Here is a 25,341-nt window from a genome sequence, read left to right on the forward strand (position 1 = left end):
CATTCATAAAATAGCTTTAACTTAGCACCTCAGACTACTCTTCTGCTGCCATTAGAAATGAAATATCATTTGTAAAGCTTTTACTAGTATGTTTAAAAAAGTACTAGCAAATTCAGTTTGGAAATAGAAGTCAAAGTAAACATTTATTGCACATTTCCTTTTAAGAAGTTACTAAAAGGATCATCTAAACAAAAGCTGTTCCATTTAGCTATTGTTACAAATATAGTTGTGAATATTTCAATAATTCAAATGCACATAAAATTTAAAAAAAAACAAAACAACAAAAAACAGGCCAACTTGGCTTAATTAGGTCACCACTGGAAAATAAAAGGATAACTAGAAATATCTTCAGACACAGTTCTTTGCATATGAGTGGTCTCATGAGAATTCTTTGGGAAGTAAAGTGACTATTGTCTCCAAACATGATAAATATGAAATAATGGCAAGATGAGCATGTATCGCTGACCAAATATTTTTTTACTAGGTTAACTAGAGCAGTGACATTTCTTAATTTCACCTTAAAAGTAAAATCTCACATAATACCTGGTGATTTGTTTGAGCATACTACAAATATTCCAAACTCAGCAATGACAGTGACAATGACTTACTTCTCAGATTTGCCATTCCAGGAGTCAGGCTCATTCTGGGAGGCAGAGTGCTGTGGTATGGTGGGGTAGTGCTGAACAAGATGTCATTTGGCAAGGCCTGGTCTATCATGGAGCTCCGAGAGCTGGCATAGGAAGATCCCCTTCGATTGCTACATATGCTTTCATCAGAGAGCGTGCGGTACAGCGTCCTCCGGGGGGAAAGGTTTCCATAACATGAAAACTAAAGATAAAAATAAGAGCATGTATTGCTGGTTGAAGTGATTCATACAATCATATCCCCATCACCAGCTCTCGGGAGTGTTTTTCTGGACAGGCACTCTGGAATTCTTGAACTAATACAGAAGATCAGAGATTTCTTCTGCCATATCAGATCTACTGGGGCCTCAAAGGAGTTACTGAATTGGATATTCAGACTTCCTCTCAATATTTTGGAATATATCACCATGAATTCATCAGATACTGTGCTGTTTTAGTAATCACAAAATGTTAAATGAAAACTTCATAGCCTTATGACAGCAATGTTTTACAGAAATGTATATAAGGTTACCAACTCTGGCAACATGTATGCAAGACTATACACAGAACTGTTTGATTTTAATTTGAAATGATTATGCTTTACTGTTAAGCATTCTCAACTGATATATGCTGCCACATTATTCATTGGATGATAACAATTACTTGAAGCACTGCATCTCTCTGGGTATCACATAACAGGCTTAGAAAAGAGGGTAACAGGGTTCAGTGAAAACTGCTTATGCATTTCAAAAAGTTACTTAGACCACAACCCAAATATCTACAGTAAAACAAGATGCTACTGTATTGTAAAGCTGGATCATGCCACTTTGTACACTTTGTAAGCAATTTCTCTGCACTGCAAACACATCTACAAAGCACAGTTAATGCTTTAATTATTCCACTGGTTTGTCCTGCACACAATTACATGTTTCCTTTGTGATTAATTGTGTGTTCCATGTTTCCTATGCAGAACAAGTACTTAAGAGGAAACAAACACTGAATATACCATAGAATCTTATATACTCATTTCTGACTTCACTGTCAAAGGTAACTGGCTCACCAATATCAAGATTATCATCCTCTATGAAGGCATAGCCACAGACTGTACACTGCCAACCTCTGTGGCTGGGGCTCTTTGTGGGTCAGGGCCCATGGTCTCACTTACTTAACTTTTGTTTAGGTGCCTTGGAGAGGAAGGGACAGCAGTAATTTATCTCAGCCACACCTCCTCTCTCTTAGTTGATTCTTATTTAGGCAGCCAGAAACACTGGCAGTTCTTGGAATCTTCACAAAACCCCTCCAATTATTGTATCAACCATAAATCATAAAAACCTCTAGGACATGACCCACAAAAGCATGTATAATGCACACATAACATACCCCATATTATAAAATATATATGATCTGAATTTTAAATTCAACTCTGCACTTACAAGATTCCCATATGTTACTTTTGTTCAGACATGATGATTATGCTATTTAGCATATTGTATAAACACAGTGGGTTAAGAGAGCATTGACTTAATATGGAAGTGTGACAGTTATCTCAAGTAATTTAATTGCTTTGTTCTTTATTCCACATTAAGCACAGCATTTAGAACCATTTATTTTGGGGAGCAGCAAATTTTAAGATCACTATCCACTTACTGTGAAACTATTAAGCATTACCAACTGTCTTCATACTATAAGGATTAGATCTAGGCTCTCCAGTAGCACTGACAATTATGCCTTCAGAGCAGCTGCCACTGATACCCACATGAAACTGATTTGGATTTCTAGCAAATTGTTGGTACTATTACAGGGCAGAGGAAAGTGGGCTACTTTTATTCACGTGTTTTAGTATCACACAAAATGTACAAATTTAGGTCCCCTTCCATGAAAATGTCACTTTTAACCTTTCAAATTATAATGAAGTTGCTCAACCTACACTGGTCAAGCTAAGCAAAGACATACTTAAACAAACACTGGATTTTATAAATAATCATCAAACAAACATTTCTCATCCTCGTGGGAAATGATATTTTGGGATTTATGGTCATCTCCATAGAATAAACTTAGCTTGTAGAAAACAATATTGTACTCTGTATAGCAATTTTGGACATACCAGAAAACCATTTCTAAGGTTACTGAAAGACTGAAACACATGGAGCCAAAGGAAGTAGCCAACCTTTCTCCTCCCTTCCTCCATAGAGAGGCTGTCTGGCAGCATCAACTTCAGAAAATCTTCTTTGGACAAGACTTGCTGGCTTTCAACAATAGCATTCCTGACAGAAGTTCGGAGTGGACTCGATGCAGACACAGCATCAATATCATCATACACTCTGTTGAGAAAATGGATGTTTTTAGCAAGAAATTGGATTTGGAAGACTGCAATAATTTTCCACAAAGTGAAAATTGTTAGAATATCTCCTGACACAGTACACTGTTTAGAAAATTTTTTGATCTCTTAACCTTTATGAAACTGTTTGTGGGTACAAAATGAAATTCTTTAACCACTGAGAAATGGAGTTTAGGAATTCTAAAGAACAATTTCAAAAAGCATAATCCTTGTTTCGCCTAGCTTGCCTCTCTCTTTTTTACACACCGCACTTCTCTATCAATACAAAAGTTCTATTTTTTTCAACATTTCCAAAGGTTCATTGCAAAATACTTTAACTTTTACTTCCATAGCAAATAAACAAACTGATATTTTATAGTACAATATTGCATCCAGCTTCACAACCTGGCAAAATTACTATGGTCATCACAGCAATGTTTGAAGTGTATTGGCAATCAATTGGCCAGTGTAAGTATATTTTATTAACAGCAATTTCATAAAGCTATTTAGATAAATTAAACAGGTGTCTTCTTTAACTATCAGCACATAAAAATCTAGTTACAGTCAACAAAAGACTGTCAAACTGAATTATTAGCCTTCAGCTTCTTCCAGTGAGAAAGGAGAGACAGGGCTTTAACAGGCTGAATGTAATGGAAGGAACTGGGAATTGCGACTCACAGAGAGCACACACTGGAAGCCATTGCTCTCTGCCAAGTGCAGCCTCATCAGTGACTGTCTTCAGCAGAGAGAAAATGAGCTTTGCTATGGTAAGGTGTAATTCTCACTGAATTATAACCTACAGTGGCACAACATTCAGCAATTGACCTGATATTCATCATCACTGCTAATTAGAGATGCTATTTTATTTCAACATAATTATCCTCAGAGAGATATTTCCTCTCTGTGATATAGAGAGCTTTCCTAGAAAGAAAGAGGTAAGGCAATTCTGTATGCCATGGAAAAATCTGAAAATATTTTTGATATAGGAAGTGTTGTCATATTCAATTAATAGTTCTTGAACAGAACTTTCTGTTGAAGATAATTTTTCTATTTTTAGCCTAAATACCCCAATTCACGATGCAATTTTATTTTAAGGCTGCCATTCAAAATAAGAAGACATTGTTTCAGTAGTTCATTGATTTCAAAATACAAATATTTGTGGGAAAACCCTGAAGCTAGCCCACTATAATTTAAATACTACTATGACAAAAGAATTTATGTAATTAAAACATTAATTAGTGGGAGAGAAACAAAATCATTCCTCTGTTAACACAAAGCAACACATATAACCAGAATATCTTCTCCTTTAAGAAATATGAATGTAAGAGCTTAACTTCAGATTCATATTTCATAGCATATATGTTCTAGCATATATTTTTAAATATTACTTTTGCCAAAAAGTAATGCACACATATGCAAAATTAGGCATCAGATAAAAATAATCCATTCCTATTAAACATAAAATAATCCAAATTAAACATTTGAAAATGTTACATTACATCGTTTGCAAATGTTACATACATTACTGCATGTCATCTTGTCAATTTATTGAGATAGACAGTGACTGGCTATGGTTTATTGAGAAACAGCACCAAAAAAAAAAGGAATCACAGACATTATCCATGAAGAATATTTTTGAAGCCAGCAGGAATTTCAAGGTCAGCTTTAACCAGCAGATTCAAACATTATTTATTACGGATGCACCATTGTGAAAGTATTATCTCTCTATATTTGAGGTACTCTATGTTTTCCTTTGAGTTCAAGACTTTTTCTTCTTCCTAAGAACAACACATTTCTCATGGACTATTCCACTGTTAAGCAGCATTAGATACATAAAGGTACAGAAAAAAAACCCTGAGCATTTAAAGGCAAAACAGAATTTGCAATTTTTTTCCCATCCTATTTTAAAATTGATTTTCACTACCCTTCTTCCCTCAATGAAGTAAAACAGAGTGCTTACTCATGACATTCTGAAACTTCAGATTCTTCAGGTGTAGGACTTCCTTCCGATTTTTTCCATCCAATGACATATTTACTCACTGCTCCTTGTCTGTGGTAAGGTTTTGAAATCGACCCAGACATCTGTTGACTGCTATTCTGTGACACTATATAAACTTTGGAGGTATCTAGGGAGCCACTCTTTTTAGAGCAGTGTGTTGATGGGCTTCCTGAATGATGAGACCCACTGGAAAAGTGAACCAAACACACAAAGGGAAAAATTAAATGTGCTATGCAACAACAAATCAGAAACGCTTTGCCTGGTATGTGGCAATAATTCCCACAGTTAAGTTTTTCTGAAGGTTAAAATCAATGAAGCAAAATTGGCACAGTAATTTTCTACACACCAACTGTGTACACATTAAAGCTCTTTGAGAACAGAATTGTGATGAGTTTCTAGAACAAACAATGCATGGAATTCAGCCTGCTCAACTGCCAATGCAAACTGATGTGAATCGAAACTAAAAGCCTCAATTCAATATATATATATATTCAATTTGTGTGTGCAATTTTAAGTAAATGTGTACACACACATTTACATAAAGAACTACATAGGGAATTACTTAAATATCTCCCTAATCATAAAATCTATGTGCTTTTCCATTTCACAATAATTTTGCCAGTTGATGCAAGATTAGGCTGTGCCCTTCAATCACACACACTAATATTAAATTACCAGCAAATTTAACAGAAGTAAATTTTAGTTCAACAAGACAATCCTCTGGATAATTTTAACAACCTCTTTTATTATGAGTATTAGCACCAGTAGGTACTAAGACATACTTTTAGTGAAGACTCTAAAACCTATTTCAAATAAACTAAATAAATACTTCCTTGAAGAATAAATTTCTTCAGAATAATCAGAGAAGACAAATTCACTCATGTCAAGCATATAAGTAAATCAGTACACAAGATATCATTTGGTTATTGTCCTGTACTGATTGACACTGAAAACAGGAAAATCAGAGGGAAAGAAGAACAAACAATTTCCTTCTATCCTTTATAGAGTAAAAACCTTAACACATAGACCAAAGCTTCAATTTCAAAGTAATCATAAAATGGGAACTGGAAGATAAAGGCAACCAGCTATAAAAGGGTACTTTCAACAGGCTTTACAACAGATGTACCATGCACATTTCATTGGTATTAAAAAGAATAGCTGAAAATCAATCATAAATGCCATTCAACAAGCAAAACTGTAAAGCATACATCAGAATAATGTAAATCTGGGGGGATGGTATGCAATGCAGTTTCTTTGTATGTAAAAATTGTCCAAATTTTTCTGATTTCCCTCAGCAAAGCAAAAGTATGTGAAATAAGTTCAAGTGCAAATGTCCATTTTACTCAAGGTTGCTTCCCAATTTTAAAAATCCTTGCAATTTGCAAGGGTCACGTATAAGGCCTCCATCAGATCTGGGAGGTCTGGCTATGCTGTCCAGGCAGACTCACCAAAAATTGCTTGAACACTGCTCATACAGGCATTTGAATACAACAAAAACATCAAAATCTTTTAAGTTCAGTTTCAAAGAAGGGCAAACAGAATCAAACCAACACAGAAGCGCTACCTGTATGTTAACCCCTAATCAATAACCCCTGCTTTGTAATAAAAAACACACCTGGAATGGGAGGAGATCTCGCTCAGGTCCCCCATGCTGCCCTCAGCCGCGTGGCTGGCGGAGATAGCAGAGGCGTAGCCATGGACAGCGTAGATCTTGGCTGGCTCCTCATCGGGCCCGGGCGGCTCCGAAGGCTCCGGCCAGGGCTCCGTGTGGCAGTGCACTGCAGGCCTGCTGCCGGCCAGGTGCAGCGGGGCCAGCAGCGGCGCCGGCATGCAGGGCGCCGTGTCGATGCCGCTGTCCGTGGAAGCTCCCTTTATGTACGTCAATCCCAGCAGCTCAGGATCCATCAGGTCTCCAGAGCCAAAGTGCTTCTCATCGCTGTTGCTGGATGTATTGCTGGATAAGGTGTTGCTGCTGGAGTGGCTGGAACAGCTTTTGTCCCCAATCTTAACAACAAGAAAACAAACCAAAAGACATCCCCCTCAAATTAAATAGTAAGAGATCTATTTTCATATAAATGACGGCATTTGTGCTATTCAAAAACCATTTTATTATTTTTTTTACAGTATGCTATCATATAACTGCAAAGTATGAAAAGAGCCAATTATACCACCAGTTTCTGTGAAATGAATTGCACAGCTGGCTAGACACATTAAAGGTTGATGTCACTGCAAATAAAAAGACTCTAGTTCCATCTTCTATCACAAATCTTAAAATCAGAATTGAGTTCTCTGATTATAGGACCTGCTTAGCATCCATAAAATTGCATTTCTGAACAGTTAAAATAAGCATTTGTTAAAGCTAGAAGCCTTAGTAATTATTTGTTTAAACAAGCTCTACTGCAAATCTGAAAATCACCAAAGACTGAATTATTGTTGACTTTTTCTCAGTGTGGCTGAAATATGCAGCTCATTGGATCAAATCCAATTGGATGTGTGGCTAGTTAAATTGAAGCCAATTGTGATGTATGTGTACCAGATGAAAGTAACTCAAGTCATAAGGCCCTAAACTAAGCATGGCTATTGAAGTGGAATAATTACATCAGACTTTTGAGCCAATAAAGTCCAGGGGTTTTGTTATTTACCTTTTAAAATAAATTTTATAGAGAGTTGGATTGACTTATGTCTGTGACAGTAGCCAGAATAAAGCCAGATGGACTTCTACTAGGGCAAATGGACTTCTTTTAGGTAGGATATAAATGGGAAGGGTGACTAACTTTTTCATTAGATCCTTCCTCTAGCAGGTACTAGGAGATGCTGTTGCTCACACATAAAATCCAAGTTTACAGTATACAGACTCCTACTACATATAGCAGATTTTCCAGGTAACAAACATTATGTACTTTCCATCACTAGGATGTTGAGGATTTTGCCATTACTGAAGACAAGCTACTAAACAAGGTAGACTGGAAAATCTGTTCAGCATTCCCAGCACACAAGTTACATTTTTATAGTGCTTATTGATAATTACACTCCATGGGTATTTCACATAAGATGAAAGCAGTATGGTAAATATAATTTTATTTTCTTTTAAAGGATAATTAAATATTCCACATCCTAACCAAGACAGTATAAATGAAGCTATAAATTCACAGTTGAGTAGAGACCATACTAGTTTTATCTACTCAATGCCCCAGATCCAAGGTCTCTTGGAATTCTGATTTTGTAAACAAAGATTAAGCGAATTAGATTCAACCCATATGAGCATAATGTTTGCCTCCCAAAACACACAGTGGTCTTTATAAATTACTAAAATGTATTTTTAAGATTTATTTCTGTAATCCAGAGTAGTTTTTTGTTGTTACTATTTTGGGGTTTGTTTGTTTTTAGAGTTCTGAATGACATCCAAGGAAAAGACTTACATGTGAAAGCTTGTTTGGCGACTCCTTGCCACTGCCTTCCTTCTGTAAAGCTCGCTCTTTGTAGGAGCTCAGGACTTTGGTTGATGGTGCATGCCACTTGGCTTCTGCCAAAAATAATGGAGAAAGGCACACCACTCAGCATCAGCTTTCAAACCTGCACACTCTGCAATCAGACACAGGTATCTTTGCAGAATGTTGTAAGTTTTACTGCCACATCACACATTCTGTGTGAGTCAAACCTCCACAAGGGGAGGTGGCTCTATTTCAACAGGCACTGCATTGCAAAGAACATGTACTTGAAAAATACAGTGGGTTTTATTACCAGAATGTCTAGTTCCTTCCAAAGTTTCCTCTCGTTCTCTGCCTCCTTCACACTCCAGCGAGCCTGAACCTTGGTGATGTTCATGGAGTAAAGGGGACTGGCATCTTTTAATGTAAGCAGAAAATTAAGCTGTTAAGGTTTTTATCCTGTAAGATTAGCTACATGATGAACTACACCACTTTTTACTCTTAAAAGCAAGTATTTTGTGACTTTTAATAATAATCATAATTCCCAAACATTTCCAAACACTGCACATAAATATTTATATGCCATTTTTTCAAAAGCACAATGCTATATCTGAAGTGTGAACATGCCAAGAAGACACTGAACTTTAAGAAGAAATGTATTCTTGGGGCTATAAACCCAAAAGCTTTTGCAGTAATGGTAATGGTAATATATGCTTAAACTCCTTGTTATCCAAGCCCCACAGAAAGTAATCGTAGTTTTGCAGGGTTTCACACTGAGAATATTTAAGTTAGTACCAGATCCACTGTTTTGTATTACACCGCAAAAGTTTAAACATTTCACAAAGCAACAAACTAAAACCTAGATTGTTATTAGAAATAACTGTGCTGGAAAAAAATTGGCACAAGATGCATTTTGATGAGCTGTCAAAAAAAAAAAAAAAAAAGAGCTACGGTTTTATTTGAATTATTACCATCTATTCAGCTGCCAGAGATTTCACTGAGTTATGTGAAATTCCTTGAAGAGTCTACAAGATACTGCAAATATATCTGCTACATGGAATATCTTATCCACAATCAATCATGCCAAAGCATTAATAAGCTTCAAGGAGCGAAGCTGATGCTTTCAATATTCACATTTTTTTCTCTGAAAAGTAGCTTCTGAAAGCCACTTGGAAAGTCTGGAATGCTTTTATATTACTCTATTGTAGATACTGCCATAGCTCAATATTTTATAACAGGAGTGTTTTCAGTAGCTGTATATACACAACAAAGTCATAAATTTAAACTAGTTTAGAACAGATGTCTCACATAATATTCTTATGAGATGAGTTATATTGGGGTGGTCTTTTATATACAGACAGCTAACTTCTGAAATTTCAGTACCAAGGGATTAATAGGGATGCAAACAGACCATCTATGCACATCCTTTTAGAAAGAAAAAACCTCTAAAATTCCTACTTTTTTGAGGACATATGCTAAGGAATGGGTGTCACAAAAAAACCCCAACAACATAGCAGAAAACAAAACCTTTGAAGACCATAAAGATTTTTTTATTTAGTCAAACGCCTTCCTCCTACAGAAGGAGGAGGAAGTATTATTTTATTCTAGTTCTGAATTACTAGCTGATTTATGGCATTTTACAGGGAAAATACATCTAAGAACCAGTTCTCATTTACCTGAATTTAAAAATATGATCCTAAAGAGATAAATTAGGATGACTTTAAAATTGCAGTTGCATGCATCTTACATAAAAAATCAGTAAACCTGTACATCTTAAAAGATACTAACAGTGTTTGAAAAAAAATACATCTAGAAGACCCATACAAATTTTGCTTAAGAAAGCAAAGATGCATAGAAGTCCTTGCAAGATTTAAATAAAAGCTTTTAAAAATCACCAATACCCGTCATATCCCACTTGCTGTCTCCAGTGGCTGCTCCCGCTGGGCCCTGGGTCACTGGATGAGGACTGGTTGCTTGGAGAACTTCTGTAATGTTGATTTTAGAGTCATTAACAGTGCACTGAGGTATTTTTGGTGTTTCAGATTTGAACTGGGCTGTGCTTTTTTTATCAAATACATTCATTTTCATAAATAATACAGATGCATTATGAACAATTAGTTACATCCATTTGGGGAATTTAAAAGGCTTATCTCAGTTTCATAAAACTTTAACAAGAAATTTGAAAGTATAGTATTTATTCACAAATAAAATATTTCAAACTGAATATATAAAAAGGCACAAAAAGAGAAAGAAAGACTAAGTGCCAAATCCTATTTTCTCTAGATCTGGCTTTAGTTCTGAATAAGTGGGATTACTTAGGAGTCAGAGCAGCTGGATTAGGTCTCTAAATTCATGTGTGGGAAGCTCTCATAGTGGATCAGAAATGATTGTTAGTTCCTTGGCACTTATTCCAATTTTAAAGCTAGTAAAATTGGAAGAGGCAATTCTAATAATTTTAAAAATTTTATTTTATTAATCCTTTGGCATAGAAAAGCAACAAAATTTTTTTCTTGAAGAGTATGTTGTACTTAATTATTTAAACTTTTAAGCCTCATGTCTTAACAATGTCTCTAAGTAGTTTTGTTAGATTTCCAGACAGTTGAAATTTAATGCTTAAATTTGGATTTGATCACATCTATTCCTACACTTCAGTGCAAATCATTCCATAACTACAATACAATTTCCTTCAATTATCTTGACATTATCTTGAATTCAATTCCCTGTGTTTATCTTTTTTTTCTTTTCTCTCTCCTCTTTTCTTCTTCATGTAGAAATGAATGTATGTACTCAGGGTGGAAATGAAGAGGTGTTTTTTTCTTTATGCAAAATACTTTCCCACGAATGTGACCTTTTAATAAGCAACATTACTGCTCAGCTTGAAAATTTTAAAGACAGTAGCTATATATTTTGCTTTTTAAAGACATTAGGTGTTACATTTTGTCTAATAGCCAATGTACAATAGTGTAGTACCTTATTTTTCAGCATGTCTTTCTCTGAGAAGTATTGACAGGAGTGAACGTCTCTCAACTAAGTGAAGTAATCAATAGGCTCCAGCATAATTCAGTTCCATGAACTTGTAATTACTGCCAAGAATTATGCATTTTGTGCACAGATTAAGTGACCCAGTATTAATTAATGGATAAATTATGATCTCATGTGTTTCCATCCTCCAGGCTGATGTTTAGGACATTGTCCTCAAAGCCAGGATATTGCTTTGTGCTGTTCCAAGGCTGAACAAAACATGTCTACCTCCCATTTGCTGGGCAAGTGTGAAGCCCTTAGCCTAGTAAACAATGAGTAGCCACAAAAGGAGAACCACAGAAATCCCATCAATGACTGCCTCACACAGTTCCTTCACACAAAAATTACAACCATCTGCTCTCAGGAATGTATTCCAGACTCCAGGTGATAGGATGCATTGTCAACAAGTGTGACTCAGGGACTAAAGCACACAGAGGCTTCTTGGTGCAAAAATCGGAAGAGTGAGTTCACCTGAAGCTTCACTTAGGCACATGCTATGAGCAACTGTCACAGAATTAGCCACTTTGCGAAAACAGGAGAAGAGCTGAAGGATAACCTTGTATTTCTAAGTAGAGGAAACTCATTGAACAACACCAAAATACTTGGACTGCCTTCTCCAAGACCTTAATTCTCAGGAATTGTATTAGGAGCATAAGCATTCAGCTCTCAGTCTCTAATTTCCCTCCATATATGTCACAGTAGTTGAATTTTTGCTGCCTAAGTCTCTTACTGTATCTAGCCCACATTTCTTCTGCTTCTTCCTCTTTTTATTTCTAAACCAAACAATTTTATTGCTGACTTCACCCTTAGCTTATTTTCAGATCTGCTGTTAAATCTTCCCTGTTTTATCAACCTGCTTCTCCCTGCTTGCACTCTTAAACCAATACTGGGTCTTTAATCCTCTAAAATCTCTTCATCATTTTCCTAGCCTGAGTACACTTTCACACTTGCAGGAGTACTAATAAGTACTACTGCACCTTACTTCAAACTCTTCCGTTTTAAGCTCATCTCTCTGCCAAATCATCATATGCCTCTTCCCATGTGGAAAGACTTTGCCAATTAGGTACCTTTCTTTACACGTTTCATGACCTACAAGCCAGAATCCATAATTTTCTTCTCCTTTCATTATTTATACTCTGAATCATGTCTTCTCCAGAATAGCACTTCTGCTATTGTTTTGCTTAAAAGATACAGCAATTTCTTCATGACAAGAATAGACTCAATATAAGCATTTTTTCACATGCTTTGCTGAGTGTTGTGAGAAGCACAGCTTATGTTTGTCTTTTTGGAATTGAGTAGCATGTCAGAAAGCTTTCATTTCTTTTCTGTATCTGTATACAGTATGCTTAATAAAGTTTCATAAATTATGAAGTATTTCTAGACATTTGATACATTGTCTTCTTATGTTAGATGCTATCGAGAATTTAATTAACAAGATATTTAGGTGAAGGTTAAGTTCTATAATGGTATTTAAATGCTTACAGAAATGCCCCTCTCAATTTTTCAGGGGATAAAGATGGGGGTAGAGGAGAAGGAGAACACAAATTATCAAATAGTCATAACTGGGAGTCTTCCTTCCCCAGACAATAAATGAGACTTATTTTCAAATATATACCACTATTACTTCTGTACATTTAAATGTAAAAAGTCATTAATTCTTTTCTACTAAATAAGGTAGTCAATGTAGCCATAGTGGCATTTAACGATTTCATCTAGAATTGTTTTAAACCCATTTGAGACTAGTATTAAGTATTTCAGATTATTTTATCATTCAGATATTTTCAACATGCAATAATTATTTCCTTGGAAATTAGAATTACATCACCCCATAAAGGCATAAGCTGAAATAATTATAAACAATAAAGGACACAGTTCTGCTCAAGACATATGGTTTTCCTAAATAATTCAAAGGTCAAATGTATTTGCAAATTTTTATCTTTAAAAATGAATTTTCAGCTTACGAAGAATTATGATTAAATTAGAACAGAGCTAGCATTTAAGAACACCATCCCATCATCTATGAGGTGTTACATATTCAAATCACAAGCTCTGCTTTGTTTAATTAAAAGCAAAGCAAAGCATAAGGGCTGGTAATGAGCTACAGAACCCTTTGAAACTATGCCAATACCTTGGTAACAAGATTAAATAATTAATTTTTAAAGGAATGAGTTCATTTTATTTACACTCATTTGTTTAAATTTACACTACTTGTTTAAATAGTCTTCCAAAAGGTGGGGAACAGGACATTATTAAGATTCAAAAGTTATAAGGCAGTTTCCCACTTCACTGATTTGGGACTAAAGGGAAAGGTCAGCTGTCCTCAGCTGTAGGGTCCTCAGTACAGCCTGCTTCCAGCACAAACACCAAAAGCCACTTGTTTCAAGCAGACTGGTCCAGTGAATGCTACTTAATACAACCTCGGAATTCAAAATATGCCAAAACTCAGTAAAATAAGTTTAAAAAAGAAGACACCAAAGTTCTAGAAAGCAGAGATTTCAAAATGAATACCATTAGGAAGGTGACAGGCATTAACCAGAGAGAGCATTACCTTGCACCATCTGGCAGTTTTCTATCAAAGGAAGTGCTACGAGGAATGGCTGTCTGAGCCTGCTGGAGAAGCTGCTGGCACTGCAATCTGTCAGATGTTCCTAGGATTGGAGAGGCACGAGACAGAGGCTGCCCAGCGGGAGTCGGCACCCGATGCCAAGTGGTATTCCTTCTGAAAGGGGTTTTATACTCACATGGGGTGCCTTCACTGTCAAGTTTGTATTCCACCATGGGGATACGACAAAGTTCTGAACAACCCCTGTGGGACAAAGGAAAATGCTCATCAGACCCACAGGACGGAACAGAGAGAGGAATCTTGCATTCACGGTCACAAGTATATACAAGTATATTTTGATTTCTGGTGCCCAAAGGTGTTTATGCAGCATTGTACTTTGAACACTTCAAAACTGTCAGGCAAAGCAGGTAGAAAAGATTTCAAAATAAAATATTTGCCATCATGTGCTCAAAGATCTTTGAACTGTCTCTTCACCCTTCAAAATGGGGAACATATTAAACTTTTAAAAATTAATCTGCAGCTGGAATTTTACATAAAATAAAAAAACTTTTAGAGACAAGGCATTTGGAAGTCATAAAGCATCAAGTTCTTCTAAAAGAGCATTGATTTGTTTAAATTTCAGAAATAGGTGTGTTGCTTTGCAGCAAACTAAACATTTCTTGGTGGAGTTGCAATCTCCCCTTTAGAATCTCACCTTGTCCCCACCAAATGACAGAGTGCATAGACTACAATGCAAATGAATAATTGGCACCTAAATATTTTTCCCTGTGTTTTCAAAGTGTACTTTCTAATGTCACTTTTCCCAGGAATTGTAAGCCTGGATGATAAATGGGGAAGTGGAAGGAAGAGACAGATCAGAAACAGTCTGCCTTACCTCCTCTGCCTGAAGTTTGCAGTGTGGTTAAATACTAACAGTATTCACAGACAGTGTAAACCCAGGTAAAAGTACTGGTAGTGTTCCACAAAAGATCAGCGTGCCTTTGGGATATTTGCTGTAGACTCAGACTGCACTCAATAATTAAGTGTTACTGTTTCAGAAATTGGTTAATAGAAGCTTCACACACCCTTTAAGTCAACACTGATTATCACTGGAGGTTTTTTATAATCTCAGCATTCTATTCTCCATTTTTCTGATAGGCAGTGTGTACTAAATCAATATCTATGAAGAGAACACCCTAAATACTTCCAAAGCAATACAATGAGTTTAAGTAAGAAACAGTGGAAATTTGCTCCTCTGTCTCAACTACAATTCTGCTCCATTCCTTAGCTGAGTCTTGATCAAGCTTTGCTTGAGTTAAAAACTCAACATTTACTATTTGCAACTAAATTAAAATCACCTAGAAAAAGTGCAACGGAGTGTAAAGAGTTTACATTCTTAATCCTGAAAACATCTTGGCATAAATGATGTAACAGAAATGTGCAGTGCAAGAAAATTGTATAAATTCCCATACATTAAATCACTGTGCACTAAAGCTTCTGAATCAACCCTCCCAAAAAATATTTTTGCTATCTGTATTCTGGTAAACAGATTAGAAGAAAAAATATTAGACAAAAAAGCAAACTGCATTATTCAAAGTTGTTGAAGGGAAGACCCATGAGCAACAGTAGAAATTCCATTCTAAATACTTCTGGATTGTCTGATCCAGCCAAATGTTTCACTCTGCTGAATTTTTTAGTAGCAAATAGGCCAGTTTATCCTGTAGCACTAAATCTCTTTCTCTGGTGGCACTCAAACACATGAAAAAGTTAAAGAACTTAAAAATATAGATGATGAAAGTATTGAGAATGGAGATCAATAGCCAATATAGGGTGGAAGAAACCTTGATGAAGATGAGCTGAAGAGCTAGAATGTTCCAAAGCAGAACTCAGAATTCTTGGTTTTTCAGTGTTACTCTTTTATCAGAAATATCATTGTAAAATGTACCAATAAAATCTGACATTTAACCTCTGCTGACAAATCATAGCTGGACACGCCGGAGGCATCACAAAATTTTGCAATGATTTTCTGGTTTGAGCTTCTCTAAGGAGGTTAAATCACTCTAATAATCTCTTCTCACAGACATGGAATGGTGCTACAGAGAAATCACTGTTATAAAACTACCACATCATTTCAAAGGGTCAATTTGGTATCTCTCCAGCCTTCCCCCCTACCCTGAAATGCCACAGTTATTCAGAACACCACTTCAAACTGCCTCAGTCCATGTATCGATTTTTAAAACTTTTTTCACACTTCTGAGAATCACACGTTGGGCTCTTAGAATGAGGAACACCATGAAAAAAGGTCAAGTTAATTGCACAGAATTATGCAAATTCTTCTACTGCTGAAGCATATACAGAATATGTTTTTCCAGTGCAATTTTCAACTGTTTATGTTCCAAGATCATGCTTCCCTTCATCCTCATTCACTGCCTGCAAGAAAAAAGGTGTAGGAGACAACAGCCTCCAGCAATGTAACCATGATCCTTTTTTTTTTCTTTTTTTCTTTTTTTTTTTTTTTTTTTTTTGTTTTTAACTAAGAAGTTTTACATACAAAACAAACCAATCACAGAATGCACAAGTGGCATAGCTAGGTTACTATTACTTTGGTGCACTGCACAGCTTTTCATGTGGCCAAATATACACAGTTTTGCATTATTTGATGAAGGAGTTGAACAATTATGTAGGCTAAAATTTCAATCTCCCTTCTGCTTATTTCTTAGTATTGTTTCACTCCCTTCTTCATTCCTTAGACTTTAGGCATTTGAAATAAACCAACCCCTCTCCAACTTTTGTAAATAAGATATCAGTTTTACAGTTCATCTTGGTAATTGAGGAAGTTATATATAACATGTCTTGTGATATATATATATATATATATATGTATGTGTATACTCCCCATAAAGTTCTCTAAATGCTGTAAAACAGCATTTTAAATGGGTTTTAAAAGCAGAAGGGACTGTTACTACTGTTTAGTTTGACTTAGCTTGCTGACTAATTAACAAAAGCATTTTATAAAAATAGTAAACAATAAGCTTTCCCACAATAAGAACTGAAAATTTCTTATTTTTTATGTTTGTTTGTATCAGGAAAACATATTCTTCCTACAAATTTAAAAAAAAATATTGAGGACACAGTTCCTGCAGAAAAAGGCTTATAAAACAACCTCGTTTCAAATCAGTATGAAAATTCAACAGTGTTGCTTATGAATTTAAAACAGAGCCCTAGAATGCCTGTTTTAATTGGTTCAAAAAAGAATTTCCATGGTTTCAGATAGCTTCTTTTGTCACATATGGCTTTTAAACCTTAATTTAAAAGTATCAAACCAATCACTCCAACATTTATATGAAAAAATATGCCTCACTGCTTCACAAGCACTGCCTAAAGAACAGATACTGCAGCATATTGAGATAGGTAAAATTGTAATTGTAGCTGCCTCCTATATCAGGAAGACAGAGAAGGAATTACTTCATGCCTGCAATCCCCACCTCCACCCCCCACCATGGATCAAATTGTAAGTTATCTTGCATGAAATAAACCCCACAAAAATAAATGCAATTCCCTCTTAAATATGTAATTTGACCTTTATCTAACTTCAACTTATTATTTTGCTACTTTTTCCACCAGTGCAAGAATACACATTGGCACTGGTATTGAATGATAGCTTTTCAATTTACATATCATATATTTCCTTTAAATTCATTTTAAAGGATACATAAGGACATATCTCTATTTTATGGTTTTAAAAAATACTTAAATTTATGTTTAAAAAGTATAGGATATCAAATGTCTTTCACATTTGATAAATGCTATATCCAATATAACATTTGAAAAACAGACTCACAAAATATAACAAGCAAATGTGACCATATTGTAACCACACATCAGAAATTATAGCACTTCCTGCCCTTCACCATAGTTTGGCATTAATTAAATCAATGCTTCAACATAAAGCACAGATTCCTACTAATACCTTTGGTTCAAGAGCCATATTATCCTATTAAAAATTTGATTAATAAAACATACTCTGCAATTAAAGAGAGCATGACTCTATGATACAGCTAGCGGGTCACGACAACATAATAAAATTTAAGAGTCCACTATAAAATCTGCAAAATTCAAATGTTCCTGCAAGAAGCATTATGTTCTGAAAGAATTAGCAAGCAGTCCATTAATTTTTTAAAACTACATTAGCCAAACCTTTCAATATTCGTTTCGGATTCCATATAAAGGTTCTGTAATAGGCCCTGTGAAGGGCCTACATTAGGCAGGGAGTCTAGGTAAGTAATAAAATATCCATCTCCATGGAAAAGATAGAAGCTTCCATGCACCATGATCAGCATCCTGTCACCTTGATAGCTACACAAAAACCTTCTTTTCTGCAAAATCCTAGAACTATCATCTACTCGGTACAACTTCAGTATTTGGACCCCAGGCATCTGCAGATTTCAAGCATGAAGAATTTGTTAGGGTGTCAACACAAGCAGAATACCTGGTTACAATTTAACTTCCAGTTCAATGTACTGCAAGGAGATGTAGGGATAGAGAAGGAATCATTGGTGTGCATCAGTTTATTACACTGATGAATTATCCCTTTCTATCACCCTTTCAATACCAAACATCTATTCCTGCTCTAGAAAGAGCCTTTATCCAGCAGCACAATAACTGCAGTCTGCTAACTCAAACATTGTTTTTGAAAACAATCACTTCTGTCAGAGTGCATGCTTGTTCTCACACTACAGTAGTGCCCAAAGTGACATAACAAGCCTGAGGACTCACTGTGCAACCTATTAAATCCACATAATAAAACACAGTTTCATTTCATATAATTGTAGAGATTTAACTGAAAAGCAGAATTTAGTTGTTTAGTTTTGATGAGACTCAGAATGTAGTTAGTCAAGATATACACAGATTTTCCCTCCCCTGACACTGAGAAGTACCTCCTGCAGGTAATATTTCAACTCCACTGATCTCCTGTATCAGTCACAGCAGTCCAAGACACTGCACAATATTAAAATGGTCTAAGAGAATTTTGGTCAAAAAGTCAAGAAAAAAAAATCCAAGTTCTGACATCTCAGAAACCTATTAACAGTGTTCATACATAATTCAAAAAAATGTTAAAAATGAAATCAATTTTATATTTAAATAATTTCATACCACAACAGATGTATAAAATTGCTTACAGCAACCTCAGATAGGCCTGCTGCCCATCCTATCACTTTGGTTTAAGGGAAGTGATGACTCTGACAGTCCCTCCATGGAGCTAAAGAGTTGAAGCTGCCAATCCCTCCTTCCTGAAGATAAACTCATTATCCTTCTGATCTTTATTACTATTCAGTTTTAAAAAGAACCTTTGTGTTGGTGAACTGACAAGCAATTTAGAGGCCTCCTAAAGAGCCTCTACATCTGTACTGTTACATGAAAAAGATAAATAAAGACAAACTAGATGATCTTTAAGGTCCTTTCCAACCCACAATATTCTGATTCTAATATGATTCCATGAGTAGAGAGAAGAAAGAAGAAAAGAAAAAAGAGGAAAAAGAGTCTGGAACTTTTCTTTGCATCTCTCCATAGAGACAAACAGTGCTTTGCCAGGCATTTAGGGATTTTTTTTTCTGCTTGACTGTAACAACTGTACACATAATTAACTTCAGCAATTATAATTAATCTCTACTATAAGTTCATTCATAACTCAGTCAGAAAAAAAAAATCAAAGACTTCATTTGTATGAGAAACACAGTTAAGAATTTTCGAGATTTTTTTTTGTTGGGTAGAAAGGATTAACTTTTGTAAGTAGTACAGCTTCCAGTTAGTATAATTACATTTTCATAGTGGTAGTTCTTTCAGTTACTTCTACAGAACATCAGAATCTAGACATTTCAGATATTTGCATTATTCTTAGATTAGTAGCAGGGGTGGTAATTAAAAGGTTTGGTATATCCAAATTCTACTTTTATAACCAAACATTGAGTTTCAGGTTTTGCTGCTTAAACCTGCCTCAGGTGATGTTAGACTTGGCTTCTTTCTAGCTCAGGTGGCTTAATTTATTAAATAAGTAAATAAATATTAAGAATCTGAAGGCCCTGTGAACTATCCCAGCAGCTTATGGCAAATACCCCTGTGACAATAACTGAATTCCACCACACAGCCTCTCCCCCTTCCTAAAAATACTTTCCAAACATTCTATAGTCTGTTGGCTATCTGTTACTTTTTAAAAGCCCCTGAAAGATGATTCTTTTAAAGAAATCATAATCATTTAAGGGGAACAAGCACCAGGACTAGAAAATAAGTCATTACATCTATTTCATTTGTAAGAAGGAGTCTGCAAGGTTCAAAAGAATAAAACAACCTCAGACGAATTGCAGTAGTACTTTAAAATGGCCCACAGGCAGTTTCAGTCATAGTTACTAAAGTATTTTCATTTTCAGAACTACCTACAACAGTAGAAAAAGAGTCTCTCACTTGTTCAGACCAATAGAGGAAACTACTGCTCCTACAGCTCTCCAGCTTCTGTTTATAGTCAGCCCTGGAAATTTTGCCTAAAGTTTTGTTTGCTTTCTTAATTTCCTAGAAATTGTTTCTTAATTGGCTCTCAAGCAGTTTCTTTTTTGATATAAAATGGTAGTTGAGCTAAGACAAACACATAGGTAAAATGTAAAGAAAAGAATCTAGCAAAATCTACAGTTTAAAATAGATTTACAAGTGCTTGAATTCCTTGATTGGACTTGGCTGATTAAGGATATACTGTCCTTGAACACTACCATAACAACACCAGCAAAAGCAAATCAGAATGAACATCATTATTCTCTTGTTCAGAGGCACACAATCCCAAATCAACATTTCTGAAGGGACAGACCTAGCACAGAAACAAATATTACACAAGAATACTTTTTCAGATCTGAAAACAATGACCAACGTATTTGTTCTAATAACACTTTATCATTTAAAGAATCTATGTTTTAAATAGCAATTTCTTCTTTCTATCAAAATATCAGCCGGATGCCACACAAATAATTTTGATTTCTGCATTAATTTGTGCATGATTATTTAATTGCTGGAGCAAACTGAAAACAGCAGGAGCTTTGTCTCAAGTTCATTAATTTTACAGGATAGTAAATGAAAGGCCTTATTCCATGATTGCTTTTGCATATACTATTGTCAAGACTTCAGTAGAAGGATCTACATTAAGTAATGGAAGACATTTATCAGAGCAGAATTTTCCTCTGTAATTTCCTAATCACTCTGTAACATTTCTTTGTAAGCACTTTCAACATTCAAATAGTTTATTTTCATGCTGAAATGAATGCAAGACAGTTTGCAAAAAAAAAATCCTTGTTAATAGTTTATTGCTAATAGTTTCTTCTCAGTAGGTGCACAATTACATCTTGTTGGTTTCCTTTTGAAATGATGGATTGAAGATTATTTGTGGGTAAGCTAACAGACAAAAAAAATCAAGTCAAGAACTTGATTAAAGATCTCCACTTTGGCTGATTTTTTTTTTTCAAGGGACTGCTTTGGAAACACCCCTGCACACTTGAAACCCATTTTCATTTGAAGGATACAATTCCCAAGACACTCCATGGCACTCATGTCCAATCTGTGTAAAATCACTTCAGAATTTGATCCCAGCAAGGAACAAGTGCTAATAAGCAATTCAAAGAAAAATTCCTCATCGCTTTGTATTCATAAAACCCAGCAGACAAAGCAAAGCAGAAACTAGTCTTTCAAGAAGTGGAAATCAGCTGATTAGTTCAGAAAATGAAAGACATTATTAAAATGATACATTTGGATTTTTTCAAGAAACTCTGGAATTTTTTTTTGCTTAAATTTGCTTAATTTTGCTTAAATTATATTTATATTCTTGCAAATGTATCTAAATTTTTAACGCAACTGATCCTTTTTATACAAAGGTGAATGTATTTTTGTATCTATGCACTGTGGGCAAAATCTTAGTGGCTGAACTTAAAACCCTAGATTATGGCATTTAAATTAAAAAAAAAAACAAACCACCCCAAAACCAAAAGAACAAACCACCAGTACGTACTCTGAGAAAGCAGGCTGAAATACAGAGAAGAAAAGCCTACCCAACTGCCAGAAGATCATATACTCTGTAGGACAAGTCAAACTTTCAAGCGACTTACTTGAGCCTCCAAATGTACTTTCCTACATATGTCAGATAATCTGATGCGTCATTTCCTAGCAGAGAACCTCTAAAACCAGCAGTGAGCAAAAGCAATAAGTACTGGAACATACATGTAAAGCCTTTTGCTTTTTCACCATTGTTCTCCTAGATACTTCTAATGCATGGGTCAAGGATGGATGGATCCCCAAATATGACAAGAATATCTGTATGTCTGCTTTGAGTGTTATTTGATAATTATTACAGCTACTTGATACAAAAAAGTTCCCTCCTGACAAGCTGTCACAGCTGCCTTAAATGTTTATCACAGGTATGTTTGCAATCACTCACAGAGGATTGATTCTATCCATTCATGGACTCTCCACGGACAGGGACATTCCTTGTCAAGCAAAGGTGAAATAGATTTTAGTTCTCCAGATACTCCTGCTTTACATCCAAAGACACTACCTGAAAATTTCTGTGTAAACCTGATACCAGAGTACGAGAGACATGAACATATGGAGCAGGTCCAGCAAAGGATCAAAGACGATTAAGGGATAAGAGCATCTGAAACACAAGGAGAGACTGAGAGCGCTGGTATCATTCAGCCAGGGAAAGAGAAGGCTCAGGAGGGATTTTATCAATGTGTACAAAATATCTAATGGGGTGATTAGGGAAAAAAGATGACAAACTAAGAATTGAATCCAGTGAAAACACAGGAGGCAGGGTGCAAAATTGAAGTACAGGAAATTCCTTTAAAGGACACAGAAAAACTTTCTTACTGAAAGGACGACTGCATACTGAAATTGAAATACTGAATCTTTCAATCTCCTTCCTTGGAGATACACAAACCCAGTGAACCTGTCCATGAGCAGTCCGCTCTGGCTGACCTTGCTTTGAGCAATGGGGTTGCACTCAACTTGCAGAGGTCCTTTCCAACCTCAGCTATTCTCTGTTTCTGTGACAAGAACCTGCAGAAGGCTAAGAGTAGCAACTGAGCAGTAGACAGGGAGATGGATTTGCACAGGTTTTAACTAGTAAGAAGCGGTAATAGGCTATCTTTTTTCCACAAAATTCTGATAATTTATCCCTTTCTGCCCTCTCCTCCTTTCCCTCATTCATTAATATATTTTACAAAGTCAAAGATCATATTTGTCAACTGAAATTCTCAGACCTGTCATGCAATATCTATAACTGCTTTCTGTCTGCTCTGTTTAGATTATAAACATTGCAAAAATGCAAGCTCAAAACCCTGCAGAGACTAGACAGTCGAAATCACTAATCATATTTTTGGGAATATACAAGTGAAAATGAACAGTTTTCTGTGGGAAATTGATATTTGAGAAAAAGAGACATTTTAAAAAATTTTAGAATAGACACATAGTGTTAAAAAATTCATTTCTCTTAGTAATTCGTCACAATTTTAAAGATGGTAAAAATTATAAAGAGGAGCAGCTTTTGCAGATTTTTCTCAGTGTGGTAACATTCAGTTCAAACTCCTCCTACACATACACTTGGGTGCTATGTACCACACTGATCTGGGATTTAAACATTTTATCTCTAGAAGAAGATTTATATCAAAGACAATATAAACAATTCATCCAGTATGTATTTTTCTATCAGGGCCTATAAAATTCACGTTTTTACCTTCAATAGAAAAGGATCAGCTCATTAGGCTCATATTCTGTAAACAGCTTGGAAATGTATACCAAACAAGTCACTGAAAATTCATACCCAGAAGCAGATGGTGAGAATAGCAAAGCTAAGCAAAGAGAGGCTTAATTGCAAATTTCTACCCAACTAAGCAAAACGGTGGTATTTTACATTCACAAGCATTTTGTTCAGAAAGGGAGGCATCACCATGCAGGTTGAGGCAGGGGACAGCCCTTGTGTGTCATACATCAGGCCAATGACTACTTGGAGAATTGCCACCAATTAAGCAGCATTCGTATACGGCTGGCATCGACTTCACAGCGCTGCACGCTACGTAAAATTTTATTGCTTGCTCTCTTGCCAAAAGCAACACATCTAATGTTTTTTCTGTTGAATTAAAAATCAACAAGAGATTTAAAGTTGGCCTGCTAAAAGAAGACAAGTAATTAAATTTACTCTGGTACAGTTCTCATTTAGAATGAGCCAAATTAACACTGACTAGACAAGGGGTGTGAGAAATAAAGTCACACTGTTACAAAGTTTCAATTTATTCCTACTTCTCTGCCTTATGATATTAAAAATAAGTATTCCTTTTTGTCACCAAAAAAGGAATACTGATGACAGAAAAATGCATTTAATCCCTTAAAATACTGGTACAGTGACTGTAATGATTGCTATTACACTTTCCCTAGGCATGAGCAGGTATTTCATGTTGCAATAAGATTTCGCTGCTTTAAATGACAAAATTATTGATGTAACTCTCCATTTAATGTGAATAAATTAGATATCTGTAGAAAGTGAGGAGAGCTCTAAGACTTGGTACCATGTATGTCCAGAACCCACTAATTCACTATTTTCATTAAATTTCAACATAACAGAAAAAAACCTAAAACAACCCAAATCTTTCCAATAGTCAGGAGCTGGAAAAATCTCAAAGATGAACAAGGTGCCATTTCATGAAAAGGATTCTACATTTTTAAATTCAGAATTAAAACATAAAGCTCTCCTGTGGAAGGAAACATGTAACATCAGCTTCCAGGATGGCTCAGTCAGCAAACACCAAAATTTACTTCCTACCCTTTTAAAGTCATATAAAGTAAATTTCTTGTAGGATCTTATTTTATCTTCTATAACAAGTCAATATGGGTTTTGGGAAAAAGATTGCTTTAAGAGCCTCGACAATATTATCACACATGATGGACAATATCCATTTACTGAAGGCCTTCAATAGAAGAGTCATTGTTTAAGCAGGAGCAGAGGAAAAAAACCCCAGACAGACACAAATGTTGCTGAGAACTGGTGCTCACTGAGAACTGTTACCTTCTGGGCGCTCCATCCTCGTGTGGTTGAATAATGACCACTTTTACTGTCACCGACGTGCGCAAGAGGTCGATCATTTGCTCGTGGGTCAGAGTTGCCACAGCCACTTTACAGATCTCGACCAGGCGGCTCCCCTGCCGCAGGCCTGCTTTCCATGCAAATCCAAAGGGCTCCACGTCTGCCACTATCCCTTCAAAGTTCACGTGGAATCCGAGCTGGCCCAGCCCATTTCTCCTCAGGGTCATTTCCGTGGTTTCGCATCCTCTGGTCACTATCTGAGGAAGCACCGGATTGTTACACCATTGTCAGGGCACACCAACAT

The 25,341-nt window shown here is 35.8% G+C and overlaps 1 protein-coding gene across 1 annotated transcript in view; it reads right to left on the bottom strand.

The window, feature by feature from the left end:
- Positions 1-25,341, bottom strand: part of SIPA1L2 (signal induced proliferation associated 1 like 2) — a 124,676-nt gene that overhangs the window by 16,362 nt on the left and 82,973 nt on the right. The window contains exons 10-18 of the mRNA XM_058800909.1: positions 25,020-25,294; positions 13,937-14,194; positions 10,269-10,352; positions 8,681-8,784; positions 8,359-8,462; positions 6,555-6,943; positions 4,901-5,125; positions 2,791-2,944; positions 609-828 (exon numbers count right to left, since the gene is read on the bottom strand). Of these exons, the coding sequence (XP_058656892.1) occupies positions 609-828; positions 2,791-2,944; positions 4,901-5,125; positions 6,555-6,943; positions 8,359-8,462; positions 8,681-8,784; positions 10,269-10,352; positions 13,937-14,194; positions 25,020-25,294 (1,813 nt within the window). The remainder of the gene's footprint in view (positions 1-608; positions 829-2,790; positions 2,945-4,900; positions 5,126-6,554; positions 6,944-8,358; positions 8,463-8,680; positions 8,785-10,268; positions 10,353-13,936; positions 14,195-25,019; positions 25,295-25,341) is intronic.

This window comes from Ammospiza caudacuta, chromosome 3, assembly GCF_027887145.1.
Source record: "Ammospiza caudacuta isolate bAmmCau1 chromosome 3, bAmmCau1.pri, whole genome shotgun sequence".
Classification (NCBI taxonomy): Eukaryota; Metazoa; Chordata; class Aves; order Passeriformes; family Passerellidae; genus Ammospiza; species Ammospiza caudacuta.